The sequence below is a fragment of the Galeopterus variegatus genome, unplaced genomic scaffold, assembly GCF_000696425.1.
Source record: "Galeopterus variegatus unplaced genomic scaffold, G_variegatus-3.0.2 Scaffold2032, whole genome shotgun sequence".
Classification (NCBI taxonomy): domain Eukaryota; kingdom Metazoa; phylum Chordata; class Mammalia; order Dermoptera; family Cynocephalidae; genus Galeopterus; species Galeopterus variegatus.
This window is the reverse complement of record NW_007728143.1, coordinates 164,982-186,308: the sequence shown is the minus strand read 5'-3', so window position 1 is coordinate 186,308 and position 21,327 is coordinate 164,982. Positions and strand designations below refer to the sequence as shown.

Genomic DNA, 21,327 nt, shown 5'->3' with positions numbered 1-21,327 from the left:
TATATATATATATATATATATATATAATTTAATGCAGTGAAATGCACAAATTTTAAGTTGTACAGTCTTAGATGTATGACTTGAGTTTTGACAAATGTGTATACTTTATGTAACCCATGCCTCAATTAATATGCATATTAGTAAGTCCATCACCATTCCCCCATCCTCCACTTCACCCCCAGGCAGCAACTATTCTGGTTTCAGTTACTAAATATAGATTTGAGGCTGTGGGTTTTAAAACATACAGATTTTCTTAAAGTCTGAATGGTGAGACGTGTCAGAAAATAATATTTATTCAAGTAAATCAGTGATTCTGAATTTGGGGGGGTTGCTCCCCACGAGACATTTGGCTGTGTCTGGAGACATTTTTGACTGTCGTGCCTGGGAGCGGGTGCTACTGGCACCAGTAGAGGCCAGGGATGCTGCTATGCATCCTACAGTACACAGGACAGCCCCCACAACAAAGAATGGTTCAGCCCAAATGTCAATAATGGCAAGACTGCGAAACACTGAAGTAAATCATGTGCTCTCTGCAGAGAGGGAATTTTCTGTGGGTCTCCCAAGTCTGCTGGAGTGAGGTTTGTTTTGTTTGTTTGTCTGTTGAGAGCCTGCTGGAAGGCTGCTACAGGAGCCGGCTTTCTTCAGTGCTACCACACTTGTGGCCACCGTTCTTGCTGTGGAATGGGAGTCAGAGTGGGATTGGGGAGGAAAACTAATAGAGGAAGAAGAAAACAACTTAGGCAATAAAGGGAACAGGCTTAGAATAATGTTAAAACTAGAAAAACGAGTAAGATGAAAAGGAAAAATAAAGTAGAAATTAATAAGTAAGAATCCAATAAAATGTTAAATTAAAAAAGTAAACGAGTTGAGATTTAAAATCAGAGATGAAAATGAGTGATAATAGTCATTAGGAACATACAAGAGGAAATCGGAATAAAAGGATAGAAGGTAATGAAATGAAAAATGAAATGTGTGAATAGTAGATAGGATTAAGGGTTAAAAGCAGGAATTGAGAATGAAGGGCCACTCTGAAACCAAGCCGCATAGAGGTTAGGGCGTTGGATGGCGGGGAGTGGGGGTGGGGTGGGGTGGAGGGTGAGGGTGGTACAGAGACAAAGTCCTGGGGTGGGGCTGGCTCTTCTCAGTGGAAAGTCTCCAGCTGAGCAGTATGGTTGTGGCTGGTCGTGGGCAGACCCAGAGGGCAGAGAGCAATGAGTTGGTGCCTCCAGATACCAGCAGCCTTACGTGCCCTCCTCGGGCTCTGGGAGGGGACTCCTTCCAGGGAACTGCAGACAACTCTTGGGTGACTCAAGCCTCAGACTGGCCTGGAGCTGTGGGGGAAGAGCTATGGATTTATTAATTTAAACTGTGAATTTAAAAAATCAGACCCCTCCTATTAAGGTCAGCAGTTTTGTAGGAGGGATGTTGTTCTCTTTAGGTAGTATCAGGGGTTTGCTGGTCCTGCCTAATAATTGTGATGGGCATAAACCACATTGACAAAAGTCAGCAGCAGCTGTCTAACCTTTACCTTGGAAGTAAAAGAAATCTGTAGCAATATTGCCTTGAAATTAAGACCTTTAAAGATGAGCACTTAATACTTCAGGGTGTGTTAATTATTTTTAAACCAGTTAAAGTAATAACCACTCTTTTTTTTTTTATGGCTTTCAGGTCTTTTTTTGCTTCTGAAATATGAGAATTTTGTTTTCGTGTGTGATTTCAGGCATACATTTTGACAGACATTTTTGTTGTATTTTATCTGGTGTTACATGTTTTGTGACTATTACAGGATAGCCTAGTCTTATAGCCTAGTCTTTCATACTACGGGCACTGCAAATCTCAATAATGTGATTTCTGGATGCGAAATCATGCCTATGTAGTTAGAACAAGATCAACCAGTCACTTATTTTTCACCTCTCTTCCATCCATTTTCTTTGTTTCATTGGAGCAGACAGTAAATAGTTATTGAGCATTTTTTTTAATGTGCTAGGCACAGCCATAGCAATAGGAATATGGAACAAGACACAGCATCATCCTTGGAAGGGATTCCAATCTGGAAGGGAAAACTTGATAGACGTAAATGAATGGACAAATAAAAAATAGACATAAATGAATGAACAATGAAAAATAAAAGCATGAATTTTCTCTGCTCTTAGGCCGTTCTACAGAAAAAGAAAGCAAGTATAGGATATTTATGACAGAGGAATTTGCATGTGCGAACCAGTGAAGCTGGGAAAATAGCCTGGGAGAAACATAGGGAGTTCAAATTTTGTGGAAGAGGATAAAGTGACAAGAGAGATGAGGATAGAGAAAGTGGTTGTGGCCAGATCATAATGGGCCGTATTTGGCCCACATAAAAGTCTAAGGCAATAAATACTAAAAGATCTCAAATAAGAATAGAATAAAGTTTGCACTTTAGAAAGATCACTCTTTCTCAGTTTGGTGCCTTGAGTCATTAGAAGGCCAGGTGACCTGTTAGAACGCTGCTAAAAATAATCCAGGAAAGAAATGAGGGCCTAAAGAAAGAAATGAGGGACCACGGGAGGGGATGAAGAGGAAAAAGTAGAATTGAGATCATTAAATAGGCAGAATTAGCAGGACTTAGTGACCAATAGGATGGGGGTAGTGGTGGAAATGACATTGGAGTTTAATTAATTTTTTTAATTGGCAGATAAAAATAGTATATATTTATTGCATATAACATGATTACACATTGTGGAAAGGCTAAATTGAGCTAATTAACACATGAATTACCTCACATACTTATTTTTTGTGGAATCTAAAAAAGTTGAACTCATAGAAGCAGAGAATAGAATGGTGGTTACTAGGGGCTGGGGATGGGGGGATGGGGAGATGTAGGTCAGAGGACACAAAATTTCAGTTAGGATGAATGGGTTCAAGAGACCTATTGTACAACATGGTGACTACAATTAATAACAATGTTTCGCATTCTTGAAAATTGCTAAGAGTAGATTTCAAGTGACCTTGGAGTTTCTGATGGGGTTGTGTGTGACACCATTCCTAAGAGGGAAAGTAGAGAAGGAGGGGTAGGTCTGAGGGAAAGATTATGAGTTGGTTTTGGATGTGTTCCAAAAAGCTAGCTAGCTTGCTTTCTTTTCTTTTCTCTTTTCTGTTCTTTTCTTTTCTTCTCCTTCCTTCTTCCTTTTTATTTTTACTTGAAAGGCTTAGTAGAAGAACTTAGGAACTATTATTGTCTTTTGGAAATAAAGTTAACCTGAAATTTTAAGTCTGTGAAAACGTGTTTTTTAGGTTCTGACTTCCTCAGAACTTCTGGAATGTACTTATTTCTCATAAAGTGCAATAAGCTTTCCAGGGCAGGGATGGTCGAAGTTACAAATATGCTCATGTTCCACACATTCGGTTTATAGCATGGAGAAATGGCTTAAGATTGCTTCTGCATTTCAGGTAATTCAGAGGTCCCTGGGGCCGGCCAGCCTCAGCCTGTTCACCTTCAAAGTCTATGCAGCACCAAAAAAGGATTCACCTAACAACAATTCCCTGAAGGTTGATGAGGTAACATGCTATTTGTGTTGTGATATATTTTGAACGTCTGATTTAGTTACTGTAGGAGAGTTTTTACAAATTGTATATCAGAAAGATATTTAAAAGGAAGAAATATATTTCCTTATAGTTTGTTTTGTGGGAAATTACTAAATTATGACATTTTCAACAGATAAACTTTAACGGTAGTTAGCTAAGGGCATAATTAAGGAATATTTTATAGATTTTTTTTAGTGGGGAATCTTCTATGTCCCAGTGGATTATAAGCGCAACTCACTATTCTGAGTGGTTTGCCTGATTCTGGATTGCTTATCAAGCCAAGAAGATATTTACACTTTTTTGTCTCTAAGAAATTAGAGACCTGGGTTGTTTCTACTTCTTGGCTGGATTAGAGGCTCATAAGTAGAAACTTAATAAATACTAAATAAATAAAACAAGAAATATTCTTTCCATTGATTACATTCTTTATTATCTGTACTTCCCACTGAATATTTTAGATATTCAGTTTCTGTTGCTTTGGATAAAGTGATGTAAAGATCTACCTTCAGTCCTGGGCAGGGTTACTTGAACAGTGCTTACATAAAGCTAATTAGTTTATATTTTGCCCTTTACTCTCTTCTCAGGCCTTGAGACAGTGGCATTTTTGAGGGTGAAGAAGGCAGCCAGTAATGGTTGTGGAAAATTTCTTCTCTGGGTGGGGAACAAATCTGTTCTCCTGTTTTGATTAGCACCAGACTGATCATTTGAACTAAGCAACATGCTCTTCAATTACTCTCAAGCTTTTTTTTTTTTAACCCCCCTCACCCACCTTTAGAGTAATAGAATCCTTTTTCCAAACTAAATCTAAGGTGCAATACCAAATACCAGTATATAAAATGGATAAAGGAGAGCTGCTTTGTCTGCTGTCAGTGGGTGGGAGGGGTTAGGACACCACACAGCCCTGCCCTCTTGGCCTTGTCCTGGTTGATTAAGGCAATAAGTAAGGCGCAGAGATTCTCAGAAGTAAAGTTTAGGTTGCATGTAATCCTTAGAGTCACTGTAATTCATGAATTATTAGAAATACTGTGCCTGGGCCGGCCTGGTGGCACACTGCTATAGTGCGCCGCTTGGGAAGCGCGGTGGCGCTCCCGCCGAGGGTTCGGATCCCACATACAGACTGGTTCCCGCTCACTGGCTGAGCGAGGCGCAGGGGCAACACCGAGGGTTGCGATCCCGTTGCCGGTCCCGGTCCGGTACGGGGGCGACACTGAGGGTTGCGATCTGTTGCCGGACACGGAAAAAGACAAAAAAAAAAAAAAAAGAAATACTGTGCCTACAAATTTGGTAATTTATTACATGATCTCATTACTGTATATACATTTTTATTTTTGTTTTGTTCTAATGTGTATAGCTTTCACTCTACTCAGTTCCCAAGGATCAATCTAAATATGTGGAGGAGCCAAGGACCCAACTTGAAGAAAGCATCTCAGAGCTCCGTCATTATTGCAAGCCATATACAAGTTGGTGTCAGGTACAGCTGTTCTGAAAAGGGAGTAAACGCGTTTCTGTTGAGGCAATAATGAAAAGTCTATATTGGCTGCGTGTTTTTGGAAAAGGCATGATAAAGGGCCCCAAGTTAAGAGTGCCCAACTTACAAATGTTCATTGGTGCCATGGGGGGAGGGGCAGAGATGCACTAGCTTCCTGGGGACAGCTTTGCCATAGCTACAGAGATAATTAATGGCACCTTGACTAGAAAGCTGAGGGCTGGGAACTACCTTGTTGGTTGCAGTTATGAAAACATTGTTTTCCACCAGGGGAGGATATGAGGCCAGAACGCTAATGAAAGGAAAAGGATACAATATAAACATTTATATCAAGATTGGGAAATTTTTCCCTCCCTAGAGATTCTATAAGTCAGTACCACTTGAAATAGGAACGTTTGTAGAGCATTTTGAATGCTGTAATTGGAGGGCAGATACGAAAATAGGGTGGAATTACATATTTGAGTACTGAACTGTTTGCTCCAGTGATCAAAGACCTACAAATACAGGTTGGCTTCTGTCTCTGCTCATGTTTTAGATCAGGCATTTGTCATTATGTGAATGAAAGTATGTCCGTGATTGTTAACATGTGAAACTAAAGTTTACAATCTACAGAATGCTTTTGTAGGCTTTGATATACATGTTCGCCATACTTGATTTTGATTTTTGAAAAGTGAGGACAAATTAGTAAAAACTAATATGTAGATATGTCCAAAATGGTCTGGATATACTTTGCTTGAAATTTACAAATTCAGTTTTCATTCAGAACTTGTTTTAAAATTTTTAATTTCCACTCTCTGTGCCACTGCTGAACTTTTGTTCACCAATTTAGAAAGAAAATAGTAAGCATGGGCTCTATCAACAATATAAATTAGGCCATTATACTTAAGTACCATAACCATATTATTGAGTTATGAAATACCCAAAGACTTTATACATAACATGTTGTAAAATGCTTAGACTTTACTCTCGTGTTCTAGAAGATTTTTAAACCATCTGCTAGTAGTTAAGATAAGCTTAGCAAATTTGTGCAAATATTTTTGTATCATGTAGGCCTGACTACTGTTATTTCTAGTCTGTTTTTTGTTTTTTGTTTTTGTAATAAAAGTACTTTTTCTTTTTACCTTTCAACCTAAGATTGCTTTCTGTTTTTTACTTTTTCTTCTGCGCATGGTACCCAGTGCAGCAAAATACCTCTCTGGATGATAGAGTAGCTATCAACATGTTTATTTGCACTGCTTCTACATCAAAAAGCTTTCTTGTAATTATAATGTTTTTTTATTTTCCTGGGTAGCAAAAAGTCTTTTTTTTTAGGTATAAAATAATTTTACTAAATGAAGTCACATACATGTGTAGTTTTTAGTCACTGTCTTATTATGGGAAAACATTTACTGAAATATTAAATTGGTAGGGTTATTCCCATGGCTAGACTTCCCTATATAATCCATATGTAAAAAGGATTGAAGAATATACCGCATTCCTATCAGTATTTTAAGCTGGGACAACACAGGGCAAATCACTCCACAGATTTATAGCAGTCAGTACTAAATCAATTTTCTGGGTAGCCCAAACTCTTCATGAATAGAAATATTTCTAATCCCTGGCTCCTTTTTCAGGCCTGCTATTTCTAGCTCCTTTCTTGAAGAACAAATTTAACTTTTTTCATAGTAAAGAGATTGAATTGGCAAAAGAAGTGGACAGTTACTCTAGACATTGATCTGTACATTTTCTTTCTTTTTTTTTAATGGACAGAAAAAAATGGATTTTAATGAAGTTATAATCAGTTATTTATGTCCTCCTCCAAATTCATCATTCATTCTTTAAGGCCATTTAAGATAATTAGGATAACTTGTTCTGACTTGAATTGAATTACATAAAACAAGTCCTTTTCCAAGTGACAACTAGTTCTGATACCTTCTAATACCCATGTATCTCTTTTCCCATATTCACTGTCAGCCTCTTGAAGGTGAGTTCCTTCTAGCTAGTCCCTCATTTCCTTTAGGATCGTCTGATGTTCATGTACAAAACCTTTTTATTGTTGTAGCTAAGAGCATCTTTATACTTCATTTGCTTCAGGATTGAGGTGTCATGGGCAGTTTCCAGATATATGCTCAAAAATAATGGCAAATCAGGAAGTGGACTTAACATGAAGGACAGATTTAATCTTACAATGGGAAGGATTACCACTGTAATTATGAAAGGGATTGGTTTTTAGTCTCTTTTCTTCAATGTTAATAGAAGAGTGAAAAGTCTGGTTGGTTGAAACCATTCAACTTGGAATCTTTGTTTCCTGTGGCAGTAGTAAGCCCTTCTGCCGAGTGTTTGCAGTGAAGGGAAAATTACAAAAGAAAAAAAACAAAAACACCAGACAGACAATATATCCCTTTATTCAAAACGTGTTGATAACATGATAAATTTATTCAGTAAAGACAAGTATATTTATTTTGTTACATTCTAATCAGCAAATCCTATTAATTCAGTGTCTTTTTACCTTTTCAGGAAACGTACTCCAAAACTAAGCCCAAGATGCAAAGTTTCGCTCAATGGGGGTTAGGTAAGTTGATTTTTAATTAGGCATAATCAGTTACTTTATTAACATTGGACTCTTTAACTGGGGTTCCATGGACAGGCTCTAGGAGATCTGTGGATTCCTTAAAATTGTATGCACAATTTTAGAGCTATGTGGATTTTTCTAGAAGGATAATCTATTGTTTTCATCAGATTTAAGGGGACTAGTGTTCCCAGTCAGGTAACTCTTCAAGATCATTAGGATTGTTGGGCTAGCAAGTACAGATACACTGGATTTTTAAAAAAAATCTATTTCCAGGTATAATGTACTATAACACACTAATTCATGAGTAGATTTTCAGAATCAGAATAGCTCATTTGCACTGCTGTTAATACATGCTATAGAAATTTAGAGACAGGAAGGAACTGAGCTGGTGTCCCTGGGAAAGGTCTTATTGCATAATTAGCAGTGTTCTTACATTTTTTTAAATTTGGTTTTTATTGTCCTTGATTATTTTTCACATGTGGGCCACTTATCACATACACTCATAAACTGGGTTCATAGTCTATGTTCTGACTAATCTTAGAAACTGGTAAATTAATAGAGACACTGATCATACATATTTCATTATCCTTATTGGGCATCTCAGCAAATCAAAATCTTGTTTTTACAAGGGCTTGTTTCCATGATGGAAGAAAATAAAACTGAGTACATTTATTTCTTTGCTGAGGTCATCATAGTGTGTTGATACGCTGATACCTCTGAAACTATTAGATAGATAAATACATTTTTCATTTGAGGACAGACATATTAATAGTTGCCTACTGGTTCTTTCAATTATTAATGCATGTTAATAAGTAACATCTTAACTTTATTAATTTCATAAATACTTATTTAGTGCTTTATTATGTCAGGTGGTTTAAAAATAAAGTGCTTTAAAAATATTAATTTATTTAATACTCGTAACAACACTGACAGGTATTTTATTGTCTTCGTTTTTCACCTGAGGAAACTAAAGAGCTCCTGAGGTAGTCTTTTATCTGGACATGTGTGACTGAGAAGGTCTCTTCATTTCACCTATCATTTCCCATTGATTCATAGCAGTAGGCATTATTTGCAATATTAGTCTTTTTTTTCTTCCAGATTCATACTTGTTGCATAGTTCCGTTATGAGTTGTGTTGTTTGCCAAGGCAATCAATCCATTTCCAGCAGTCACAGCCAAGGCATGTTACTAGAAGTTGGACTTCAGCACAATCTTACAACATTTCTTCTTTCCCATTTCTTTGTGATTTACCTACTTCAGTTCAGCTCACCAAAGCCATCTGAGTGTCTTTCTGTCAACTGCTTTGTGCGTGTGTCTACAATTGAGTAACACTGTTACTCAATTTTTTGTTACTCATTTTTGCTGGTAGGCAAAAATAAGGGGAAGTAGAAAATTGCTTCAAATGACCCAGACAACAGGATATAAAGTAAAAACTAGGTTAAAGGCAAAATAAGTAAAAGGCCAGATGGGAATTAATGCAAACATAACACAAACCCTATAGTAGTATTTAAAATGATCACCACATTTCCCGAAGAACCCAGGAAAAGGAAAACTGTCATGTGTCTAGTACTACCTAGGGAAGAGAATTACTGAGTATTTCAGTTTATTTGTTCAGTTCAGCATACATTTGTTAAGTCATCATCATGCCAGACATTAAAGATCGAGGTTGATTAAGACAGTAGTCACAACCGCTAACATGCATATAATAAATTATTCAATACTAATGCAAATACAGAGGCAATCATAGACCACTATTGAAGGTACAGAGGAAGGAAGCTAGTTTAATAGAGACTGGGGAAATGGGAGCGGTCAGGGAAGGACTTCTGAGATAAATCTTGAAGAAACAGTGCTAGCCACACCAAAAACATGGGGGTGGGACTGTGGGTGGCATTCCACACAGCCGGCACAGCATGATCAAGTCTTAGAGGGGAAAAAAGGGCTTAGAGGTATGACTCGGTATTGGGTGTTTGAGGAACCGTTAGCAGAGAGGGAGTGCTGAAGATGAGGTTGAGAGACATGAGAGCTTTGTAAGTCATAACCTAACTGAAATTCATTTGTTAATTCAGCAGTATTCATCAGTTACTGGCAGTGTTTTAATAAATATCTGTTGAATGAACATCCACTATTACCACTGGGGGAAGATAACATAGAAGTCTAAGCAATCCACCATTAAGGAGTTTACGTTCTCCTTGGGGAGACAAAAAACACACACCTGGATAATTAAACACAAGGTGCTATAGGATTAGGTACCAAGTGATGGTACAGGGACTAAATATAATGGGACTTTAGAGGAGGAAGAGAGGTCTGGGATGATGAGCTTAGGAAAGGCTTTTCTAAGGAGGTAGGACTCAAACTGGCTCTTATTTGGTGTGATTGGCTCAGTAGAGAGGAAGCATCATGCAGATGAAGTCATAAGGCATGTTCAGGCATGGTGAATAGGCTCACATACTGTATTTGTTTATATTTATTCTTTCACTGTTGACAGTGGCTATTTCCTGAATGAATTGTACTACGAGTTTCCCTCATTATCCAAATTTATCGTGTTCTTGAGTTCAAATAATGAGTTCAAATGGCAAAAGATACTTATTTTTCTGATTCTAATGTATTTGCTTCCTGAGTTTCAGAGAGCCAGCAGCAAAGCTTCAGATAGTGACAGATCTATCCAAAGATTTATCCAAATCTATTTTTGTTTCCATGTTTAGATAACAAGAGTTTGGATAGTGAGGGATCCCTATATTTGTATTTCTCCCTGGGTGAATAGCTGATTCAGGTCTGTTGCCTTCAGGAATGTGAAGGTAATCTAACATTACTTTATTGTCAGTTGGCTGTCAGACCACAAGTGTTTGAAAGTTGGACACTTGCTATGTGATATAAATCATGTTTATGAAAGCAGCATATTAGCAGAAAGCAAAGAATACGTGGTTTGAAAATATTTGATACTGTACATACTAGTCATATATAAGACTTTTTGTTTTATTTTTTAATGAGCAATTTATGGAACTGTTTCCTGGTCTGATTCTGTTGTAGACAGCTATGAATATCTCCAAAATGCACCTCCTGGATTTTTTCCAAGACTTGGTGTTATTGGTTTTGCTGGCCTTGTTGGACTCCTTTTGGCTAGAGGTAAGTACAGTTTTGTGTTTTTTAGAGTAGTTTTTGGGTTTTTTTTTTTTTTTTTTAGTAGTCAGTTCATATGGGAGAGATAGGATATATGTTTGGTTCTTTCATTTACCAGTTTTCAGAATAATGAGTTAGTTCTTGAATATGACCTTCTTAATATATAATTGATATGGTTGTTTACTCTAGTATATTTGATTTTAAGCATATATAGAAATTATATACAATTGGTTTAAAAAAAGATATTAGTTATCCTTTATAGGCACATTTACTTGCTCAAATCCCTATTGCTCTTTGGTACAGAAAGTGAACTTTTGTTCAAAGTCTTTCACACCTGAGAAATAAACTATTTGTAAATGCTTCACTTTTTTTTTTTAATTTTTAATCTCTAAATTTAAAAAAATTTTTATTTTAATAAAGAAAACGAAATTTATTGCTTGCAGTTTCGGAGGCTGGGAAGTCCAGAGTCCAGGGAACATACCTGGCGAGGGTGTTCTTTGGTGGTGGCTTTACAGCGATGCAGGAGTCTCACATGGCAGGAAATGGTGGAGCACAAAGCTGTAAATGTTTCACTATTAAGATCAGGGTATTAATCACAGTAAATAGAACAGTAATTTAATAGAAATTTATTAACTTTTTGATGTGTTATGGCTTCAGTCAGTGATGATGTAAAAACTTTTAAAATGCTTAAAATTAGAAACTAATGAATGTCAACTTTAAAATACTACTCTACTACAGTGCTAGATTATAAAACATAGGAAATAAAAGATGAATAGGAAATAAAGGATGATAAAGTATTTCACTATGATGAGATTAGTTTGTTATGAACTACTTTAAGGTCCACTGATTGTAAAATAAATGTTTGTGGTATAAAATTCAGATATTACAAACATTCCTAATAGAGAAATTTTATGAACCCTGTAATCAGACCCCCATGAAAGAGAACCATAGAGACTAGTTTGGTACTCGTTCCTCCAATTTTAAAATTCTTCCCTCTGCATGCATTGGTTGTTGTTCTAGTCCATTTTGTGTTGCTATAACAGACTAGCACAGACTGGGTCATTTATAAATAATAGAAGTTTATTTGGCTCACATTTCTGAAGGCTGGGAAGTCCAAGAGCATGGTGCTGGCATCTGGTGAAGGCCTTCATACTGTGTCATCCCATGGCAGAAGGTAGAAGGGCAAGAAAGCATGTGCGAGAGACTGAGCAAGAGAGGGCCCAACTCACTTTTATAACAAACCCACTCTCAAGATAACTAACCCACTCCTGTGATAACAACATTGATCCACTTATGAGGGCAGAGCCCTCGTGACCTAATCACCTCTTCTTAGGCCCCACCTCCCAGCCCTGTTGCACTGGGGATTAAGTGTCCAACACATAAACTTTGGGGGACACAATAAAACCATAGCAGCCATTATTTTAGAATCTGGAGGGTAAACACTACACTGGCACCAGTTCACCTGTGGAATGAACTCACGTCATAGTCCCTGTGCCCTCCTCCTGTCTTGTGCAGAATGTATAAGAATTAAATTTCCTTGTACCAGCCAGCCACAAAAAAAAAAATCCTGTCCATTTTTAGTAATCATCTTGTGAACTAATGTTTTTTTTTTCCCAAACTTCTCTCCTTTCTTGCAAAGCTGTTCAGAAAAGTATTCCGGTCTTATAGATGAACATCCCAAGGCCAGGGTGTTGGAATTTTGGTTATTGTTAGGGAGATGGGAATTTGAGATCCAATAAGATGTACTTTCCTTTTCCATGGTTGGAGCACATTGGGGAGTCTTTCAGGCCCAAAGAAACTCTCTTTGCTATAGGTACATTCTTACACTGTCGAGTGTTTGTCCCCCACACATCCACCAGGGTGACCACCCTGAGGAGGTGGAGACCGTGTTCTCCTAGACAGAACAGCAATGTGAGGATACCCACTGCTGTGGGTTCTAGTCTTTGTTTTTGTTTGTTTGCTCCTATCTCTTTCCTCTTCCTGGAAGGATCAGTAGTTTTAAAGTAATTTGAAACCTTAGTTCTTCTTCACAAATGTTCACACAGGCGCGCACACACCCACTCACACACATGCGCACAACAGCAGGTCTATTCCCATGGCTGCTGAGTGTAGAGGGCCTGCAGTGAGCCGCGTCAGAGGGGCTCACCAAGCAAGGTGAGTGGGATGCTAGGTATGTTTATGTGTGGCCAGAGTGCTTTGCAGGTACCTCCAGGTAGATGGTCCCCTACTCTGGCAGCAGCAGGATGGGCTCAGAAGGTCCCATCCAGTAGGGTTTCTTGAGCATATCTGCTAAGGTAGTGTGCCTCAGTTGATGGGGATGGCCATGACTCTGGTGATGACAGGAGGCTCCCAGAGAGGGGAGTGATAATCATTCAGAGGAAGTGAGCCCAGCCAAGTCACTCAGGGGTGGCTGGTGGTTGTTGCCACTATTGTTGCCTTCTGGTGGCTCTCCCTAGTGCGGGCAGCCAGTGGTTCCCCTCTGGCAATGCTGATAGCCACACCACTTGACTTCTTGAGAGGTGTAGGCATGGAGAGGGGGCAGGGATATGTGATCACCTCCTTTGACCAAGAGACAAAGTATTTTAGATACTGGCACATTATTTATATCCATATTTCTTGAAAAATGGTTCAGTGATAAAACTGAGGATAGTTTTTATTGGCTGGAAGAAAATGGACATTTTAAAAAGTGTTACTTATACTTCCTAATCCAGAGGGAAGTGTATTGAAGAGGGCAAGTGAGTTTTTTGGGAGGAAAGATACAGAATGTCCGTCCATCTTCTATACTTTTACACTGACAGAAAAAAAAGAACCTACCAGAACTTTTTAGATGGGAAGAAGGCAATAAAGAGAAGGCAGAAGTCTTAATTTATCAGAACTACTTAGCTATAACAATAAGCAGGTGAGGTTTTGGGGTCCCCAGCTCATCATAGGAACCAGCAGGGGCTGGAGGCCCAAGAACTGTCGCTTGTCAGCTTTCCCTAGAGGAGTGAAAAAAGACTAGGAAACAGGTTTGCTGCTCTTCACCTGGTCCTGACATGTGTCAGCTGCCCAGGCACTTAAAGCTTCAAGTGGACGAGGCGATCCTAGGGGTGTACCAGGCATTTCTCTTCTAGGATAATTATGCCCTTTCAATCCAGGCAATAGGATCAGAAAAGAAACATTAATTTATTAATAACATTTATGATAACATTTGTATTCTCTTCTGTAACCCCAGGTCCATCTTTGGGGATTTGTTTGTTTAAAGCTTAAAACCAATAAATAGCACTTACATTATTAGAACTGTGTAAGTATTATCAGCATACAGCACACTGGCATTTGTATGGGTCCCGTGTCAAAAACACTGGGCCTCTCAGTGGAGACTGTTTCTAGTGTCAAGTCCACATGTATTCTCCTGTTTCGCCCTCTACCAGTCTTCTTAACTTCATTCTCAGGTTTCTCTGAGCTCTGCATCCTGCTGTTTATTCTTTTGATTCCCCCTTTTCCCACAGCTCTGCATCCTCCTGCTATCTGGCCTGAGATTTCAACCCAGCTGTTGTCTTGGGACTTGGCTCCTTCACACTCACTTGGGTTTGAGCCCCCTTTTTCTGAGTTCCATGCCATCTTCTCCTTGGTTTACTCTGCCATGCTGTTGGACTACATGCTTAAGTCACTTTCAAAAAAGTACATGCTGTAGGCAAACTTTTCAAGACCTTGCATGTCTGAAAATTACTTTCTGCCCTCATACCACGTGATAGTTTGATTGGGCATAGAATTTGTTTTTCATCAAAGCTTTGAAGGCCAGGTCTTCTAGCTTCTGGTGTTGCAGATGTGAGAGTCAGTAACCAGTCTGGATGCTTGTTGCTTCTGAAATTATTCTTTTTTTTTTTTTTTTTTTCTGGAAGCTTTGAGGATCTTCTCTTAATCTTTAGTGTTCTGAATTTCCATCGTGCTATGACTAGATATAGATGCTTTCATTCCTTAGTTGGACATTTTGGTGGCTTATAGCCTTCAGCTGAAGGAAGATAGCTATTTTTGTATTTCTCTAAAAATTTACTCTCATTCTTTTTCCTTCTTGAGCTCATATTAATTAGCAATTGGGTTGTTTAAAATGACCGTATATGTCTCCTATATTTTCTTGATCATTTTATTTTGTTCCTTTTAAATTTTTTTACTTTGGTCATTAATTACCAAGAGCTCTTTCTTGTTCTCTGAACGTTCCTTTTTTCATAGGATTCTTTTTTCTTTTAATGTAGTAGCTTCTTGAATTTATTTGATGACACTTAATAACAAGTTTAGTTTTGTTTTGAAGTTCTTCTGTTTCCTGTGGGTAATTTTTTTCTTCTTGCTTGTCTTAGTCTTTCTCTTTTATGTTGCAGGCATTCCTCAAATGACTGCGATCCTTGGTTGTCTGGTCATGTTTCAGAATGAGACCATTGAAACTCTAGTAAGAGCCTTTTGTGCGTAGATGGGCTTGTTGCTGACAGGCAGGTTCTATCTCGGTGTGAGCTGAACGGGAGTTGACCTTATATGGGGGTGCCTAGACGTAGTGCCAGTGTGAGGAGGGGTTTACTCTCTGGCACTAACACACACCCACACACCCCAGCTATCTTGGTTCTCAGCAGAAAATTTGGCCCAATGTGACTTCCTGGCCATGGGCAGTTTTGCACTGGGATGGTGTGGGGGAAGGAAAAGGTCAACTGATCCGTGCACAGGACTTGAATTTGTCCCCCTGTCTTGATGCCTGGTTACCGTCTCCACTCACCACAGTACCTGCCATCTCTGGGTCTAGAGTGTCCCTGGGGCTGCCTGGGACAGATCTGCTCCCTCCATAGCTGTGGCCCTCCCTCAAGACTTCAAGGTTGCATGTCCTCTTGTTTCCATTCACTCTCCATTTTCTGAGAACTGGTTGATACCTCTTATCTGCCAGTGGCTCCTCCATATATTTTCTCTTAATTGTGGGTTTATTAATCTGTATTTTATTCTTTTACTGTTTGTTTAGTGGGGTTTCAGAAAGGAGAGGAGAGGAACACTTGTGTTTAATATTTAAATAGAAGGCCAGTTTGTTGTTAAAGAACATAAACCCTAGAAACCAAAATACTATTTCATTTGTTTTCAAAACAATCTTTGTTTCTGCTCCCTTAGAAATGGTGGTTCTCTTAAAAACATTTGCTGAGTGAAAGAAGCCATTCACACACATAAAGAAATCATACATATTGTATGATTCCATTTACACGAAATGTCCAGAGTAGGCAGATCTATAGAGGTAGAAAGTAGATTGCGGGTTGCCTAAGGCTGGGGGGATGGTGGAATTGTGGGGTGACTGCTAATGGGTGTGGGGTTTCTTTGGGGGGTGATGAAAATGTTTTAAAATTGATTGTGGTGATGGTTACATAACTCCGGGAATATACTAAAAGCCATTGAATTGTACGCTTTAAATGGGTGAATTGTGTGAATTATATCTCAATAAAGTTGTGAAAAAGTGGTGGTTCTTTTTGGTGCATATGATATTATTAGACACATTCTCTCAATTCAGGACCAAAGAAATCTTATTCGTATTAAATGTATAAGATAAACTGTGATAGTAAGGATAATGAATCCTCTGATGGTGTGTACAACCTTTTATTTATTAGGTTCAAAAATAAAGAAGCTGGCCTATCCGCCTGGTTTCATGGGATTAGCTGCCTCTATCTATTATCCACAACAAGCCATCACATTTGCCCAGGTAAGCTAGGCCCAACAGGCTAGGATGTCCCTCATTCTTGCTTCTGTACATATGGGTTTGCTGCTTAATCTTATTTTATTTTGCAATTTTTACAACAGCAGACTAAAATTTGTACATATAGATGAACTACAGCAAATTTAAATGTTTTTTCTCTATTATGTACCTCAGTTCTAGTCCTCCTTCCAACAATGCCAATCTTCAGAGAATGCACATTAATTTGAATGTTAATCAAAAATAATTTAAGATACCTTTTCTGCATACTTACATGGAAGTCTAGAGACTAAAATTACAAAGCTGCTAATTGTGGGTCACTGTCAGTTTGGGTGTGTCTGATCACAGCCTGTTCTTGTTGGAGTTGCAGGCACAGACTGTGCTCTGGCCTTCACACCTTCTCCCTGGTACTGGCACTGGCCTTGCTGGCCTTGCTGGGGACTTCCGGGAATGTAGTCCCCTCTGTTGGGAATGCCTTTTTTGGGCTTTCAATTGGCTGCTCCTTTCTTAGCCTTCAGGCCTCAGCTTGACGGTATCCTGGCAAGTAGGTAGATCACAGTGGCAGGCAACATGGGTACAACTGGACCAGTGGTTCTCGAAGTGTGGTCCCTGGACCAGCAGCATCAGCATCACCTGGGAGCTTGTTAGAAATGCAGATTCTCAGGCCTCATCCCAGACCAACTGAATCAGACACTCTGAGGGTAAGAGACAGTAGTCTGTGTATTAGCAAGCCCTGAAGTGATCTTAATGCCCAGGAGATTTGAGAACCACTGATGTAGACCAGTAGGTAGCCTGAGGGGGTAGTATCTGGAGTCAGTGGGACTCTAGACATAGAGGCCTTTGAAAAACTGGCAAGAGCAAGGCAAGCTCTAGGTCTCCAGGTCCTGGGCAGATTATGGAGACAGGGACTCAGTTGCCAGAACTGCCATATCACATGGAGACTCAGTCCCAGGAGGAGACAGAGTGCAGTAACCAGAACCAGGCTCTGAGCTAGACCCACCTAATGCTGAACTCCCTGGATTCCTCATCAAAGAATTGAGTCCAGATTCCTAGATTGAGCTGTACTGGTAGGTGGTGGTCCGTGGCGCCAGCTGTGGGAGATTGATGGCTTTGGTGGCGAATGCCAGTAAGATCTTCCCAGCATGGGCTTGCCATTGTTTATAACAGTCCTGGAGGCAGATAGTTTTTTTGTTTTGTTTTGTTTCTTCTTGATAGCTGGCTGGTACAGGGATTGAACCCTGGACCTTGGTGTTGTCAGCACCACGCTCTAACCACCTAAGCTAACCAGCCAGCCCATGGAGGCAGGTAGTTAATGCTTCTGTCCTTGCTCCAGCCCCAGCTCAGGAACAGTGAGTAATGTCTGCCTGCTGTAGATAATAAAAATAATGAAACATCACTTCAGTCTGTTATGCATTAAGTAGTAAATGGCTGGGCTGGGGAGGGTGGGGAGAGTGGGCTTGGCTGCTGGTTGAGAAGCATATGAGGCTGCTCCGAGAGTGTGGGTCTTTTTTTGTCTTATATGCCACAGCATATGTTGCAAAACATCTTTTGTATTCACAACCAAGATAGTAGGATACAAATCTGAGTTGCATGCTTATTTATTTTTAAAGTCAGTGGGGAGGAGTTTTGTCTTTTATTTTATACCTAGAATAAGCCAGAACAAAACAATTTATTTTCACTAGGTATAAAACATTAGTTATTTGTTTGGGATGATGAAAAAGTTCTGGAAATGGGTAGTGGTGATGGTTGTACAACATTATGAATATACTTACTTCCACTGAATTGTACACCAAAAAATGGTTACAATGATAAATGTTATGTATATTTTACCACAACAAAACAAAACAAACATCAGTGATTGAAAGAGATTTTCCGATATTGTTTCAGTGTCATTTAGTTCGTATTTAACAGTTTTTCAATTTTCTTTTTTATGAATATCCTGATCTTGGACAGGCCACTTAACTGCTTGTGTTCTGTTTTTTGTTCAGAAGCATTTAGCTGAAAGCACTATAAGAAAACCCTTAGACTGATGGAAAATATTATTTCCCTCTCAGAAATGCAAGACACCACAAATAGTACCATATATGTGGTACATGCTCACTGTGTCTACTGATAGGTCTGAGAATCATATCATATATTTTAAGAACAATAAGAGGAACTGGAAGAATATAACTTATAAGAAATCAGCATATTGCAAAAATCACTGGATTTACTAGCATTGTGACCTTAGACAAGTCACTTGGCTTCTGAATGTTTCCTTATAGTCTTTGTCTACTTACCACACAGAGTTGTTATACAGGATAAAGATAATTCATGTGAAAGTGCTTTGTAAACCAAAATGCTATACAAAGAGTAATTATTATAAAAATTAGAAAATGAATAATAACTGCTTTCAGAAATTTGAAATACTGTTATGGTGAAGAGTAATCAACATTTTTTGTCATAAGTAGGACCAATGAATACAAATTAGTGGAAGCATTTTTTTTTTGGAAAGTTCAGTACTTAAGGAAAAAAAGTTTCCAGCAATTAAAAGCCAGCTAGCCAAAGTTAGACAAGCATGTTTTAAAGTCATGAGCTCCCTGACCCTGGGGCCTGCCTCTCAGGATGTTGGAGGAGCAATTATGGATCAGGATACCCTATAGAAACTCAGACTTTATGGTTTTTTTTGCGGGGGGGCTGGGAAAACTGGGATCATCTTCACTGGGTTTACCTATCTTTCATCTAAGCCCCTAAAATGAATGATTGATTTTCAACTTAGCAAATGGCAACTGTGACCTGGTTGGCTATGATGTACCAGGCAGGATGCTAGATGTGATTCTGTGTCTGATTTCCAGGAATTTCACATATCAGTAATGGTCTCCTACATTTTTTTCCCTTCAAATTTTGAAATGTTAAGATATACATCCGTAATTTATAGTAATAAAACAGCAAATTATTTTTAAAAGGTAACTATATACAACCAGACTATTTTTTTCTTCTTAGTCTATCATTTTTACTATCTTTTCATTTACTTGTGTTACATAGTTTTAATGTATATGTCCCAAGACTTCCTGCAGTAGTCATATGCTTACATACAGTTATTTGGAAACAGGAAAAAAGAAATCAGAAAATTCTTTTCCTTACCAGTTATGTATGGAATAGCAACAGGTCTTTTCTATTTTGTTTCAAGGTCAGTGGGGAGAAATTATATGACTTGGGTTTACGAGGATACGTAGTTGTAGAAGATTTGTGGAAGGAGAACTTTCAAAAGGTGAGAAACATCTTTTTCATTGTCTTTCTTTTGTTTTAAATATGTGGTATCTCTAGGGTTCTGTAAAATACTTGATAACCCTGTTGCTTTACTTGCCTTTTCTGATTGTTTTTAGTTATGTCTCCAGCTCAGATTTTCTGGTGCCCTTTATTGGAGGAGCATTAGAACTTTTGAGCATTTGGTTTCTATCAGCAGGGCCGAATAAATGGTAATCATAAAATGCATTCCACCGCAGTCTTAGACCATAATTTCCACTTTATTGTATTTACAGTTTGCTCAAAGTGTAGCATATTATCCAAAAGTTTTATCAAAACTAGATTGAAAGGGAATATACTGTGCTCCCAGGAATATCAAATAATTGAGACACCCACCTCTTCTTGCGTTTTCACTTATCATAAGCTCCATTCTTTCCTTTAACAGTACAGTATCTGTTCATTCCCCAGCCTTCTTGACCCAGCTGGGCATGAGCCATGTTGTGCTGGGAACCAGCCACCAGGTACAGGCCACATTCTCTGTGTGTTATCTGGTAGATGAGCAGCAGAGGGAGGAAATTGTATAATTGTAAAGATGTGTCACCTTTCGTCTCTTCTAGTAGCCACATATCTGATTGAATGTTGCCCGTGCTTGCTAGAACATTCTCTCTTTCCCCTGATAAGGAAGAATGAGTACAGAACAAGGAATCATGTCTCCTCTAAGCACTCAGAGGTAATAGCCAGCCAAGAAAGAATTAGGGTTCTTATAGTATTAATGTACTTTCTACATCATAGATTGAAGGAAGTTCATTTTGACTCCAATTACATCAAATGAAAATACTCTTTTAAAAATGTAAATAACTATTGGCTGGCTGGTTAGCTCACTCAGTTAGAACTGGTGCTGGTCAAGGGTTCAGATCCCTCTACCAGCCAGCCACCAAAAAAAAAACTGACCGTATAGAATAAATTATAAGCCCTTCCTATTGTTTATATAAATAATCTTCTAGTGAAATCTTAAGAGTACTTTTGTGCTGGTGGTTTCTAAAGGAATTAGTCCCTCTCAAGCCTATTTAAAACTAGCTCTTGAGTAGGAAGTTCTTAATCAGTATCAAGTGTCCTTTGGCAATCCCTTTTAAAGAATAAACATTCATAGTTTTATTTTCATTTCTCTGACATTTTCGGTGGAAGCTTTCTTTCTTGTTTAAAAAATTCTTTAACAAGTCCACACTGAATTTTATATGGGAAAGGAAATAAAATGTCAGGAAGACTGTATACACCCCTAGAAAGAAACATGGAAAGTGTTACTAAATCAGCCTCAACTCCAAGTGCTCACTGTGGTGTGACCGCAGACTGGGGCACACCAAGGGCAGAAGAGGACACCCCAGGAGGTGTCTGTGCAGATGCAGGCATGCATCAAAGCTGAAGTGGGGGCCACAAGAGCCTCTAGCTTGGGAACAGCTTTCCCTGGCTGCTATGAGAATTCGGCCCAGTGCGGAAGCAACGGGACTGTGGTTGGATGCAAATTACACAGGCCAGCATTTTGTGGTAATTTGAAAACATTAGGTATTGGGCCGGCCCGGTGGTGCACTGCTACAGTGCGCCGCTTGGGAAGCGCGGCGGCGCTCCCGCCGAGGGTTCGGATCCCACATACAGACCGGTTCCCGCTCACTGGCTGAGCGAGGTGCAGGGAGCAACACCGAGG

The 21,327-nt window shown here is 38.9% G+C and overlaps 1 protein-coding gene and 1 non-coding gene across 2 annotated transcripts in view; one reads left to right on the top strand and one right to left on the bottom strand.

Moving 5' to 3' along the window:
- The window catches only part of APOO (apolipoprotein O), a 53,383-nt gene that overhangs the window by 14,856 nt on the left and 17,200 nt on the right, over window positions 1-21,327 (top strand). The window contains exons 2-7 of the mRNA XM_008580135.1: window positions 3,424-3,531; window positions 4,910-5,029; window positions 7,541-7,595; window positions 10,622-10,717; window positions 16,321-16,412; window positions 19,573-19,653. Coding sequence (XP_008578357.1) covers window positions 3,424-3,531; window positions 4,910-5,029; window positions 7,541-7,595; window positions 10,622-10,717; window positions 16,321-16,412; window positions 19,573-19,653 — 552 coding nt within the window. The remainder of the gene's footprint in view (window positions 1-3,423; window positions 3,532-4,909; window positions 5,030-7,540; window positions 7,596-10,621; window positions 10,718-16,320; window positions 16,413-19,572; window positions 19,654-21,327) is intronic.
- TRNAV-GAC lies at window positions 17,620-17,693 on the bottom strand. Its single transcript has one exon. It is a non-coding gene; the product is annotated as a tRNA-Val (tRNA).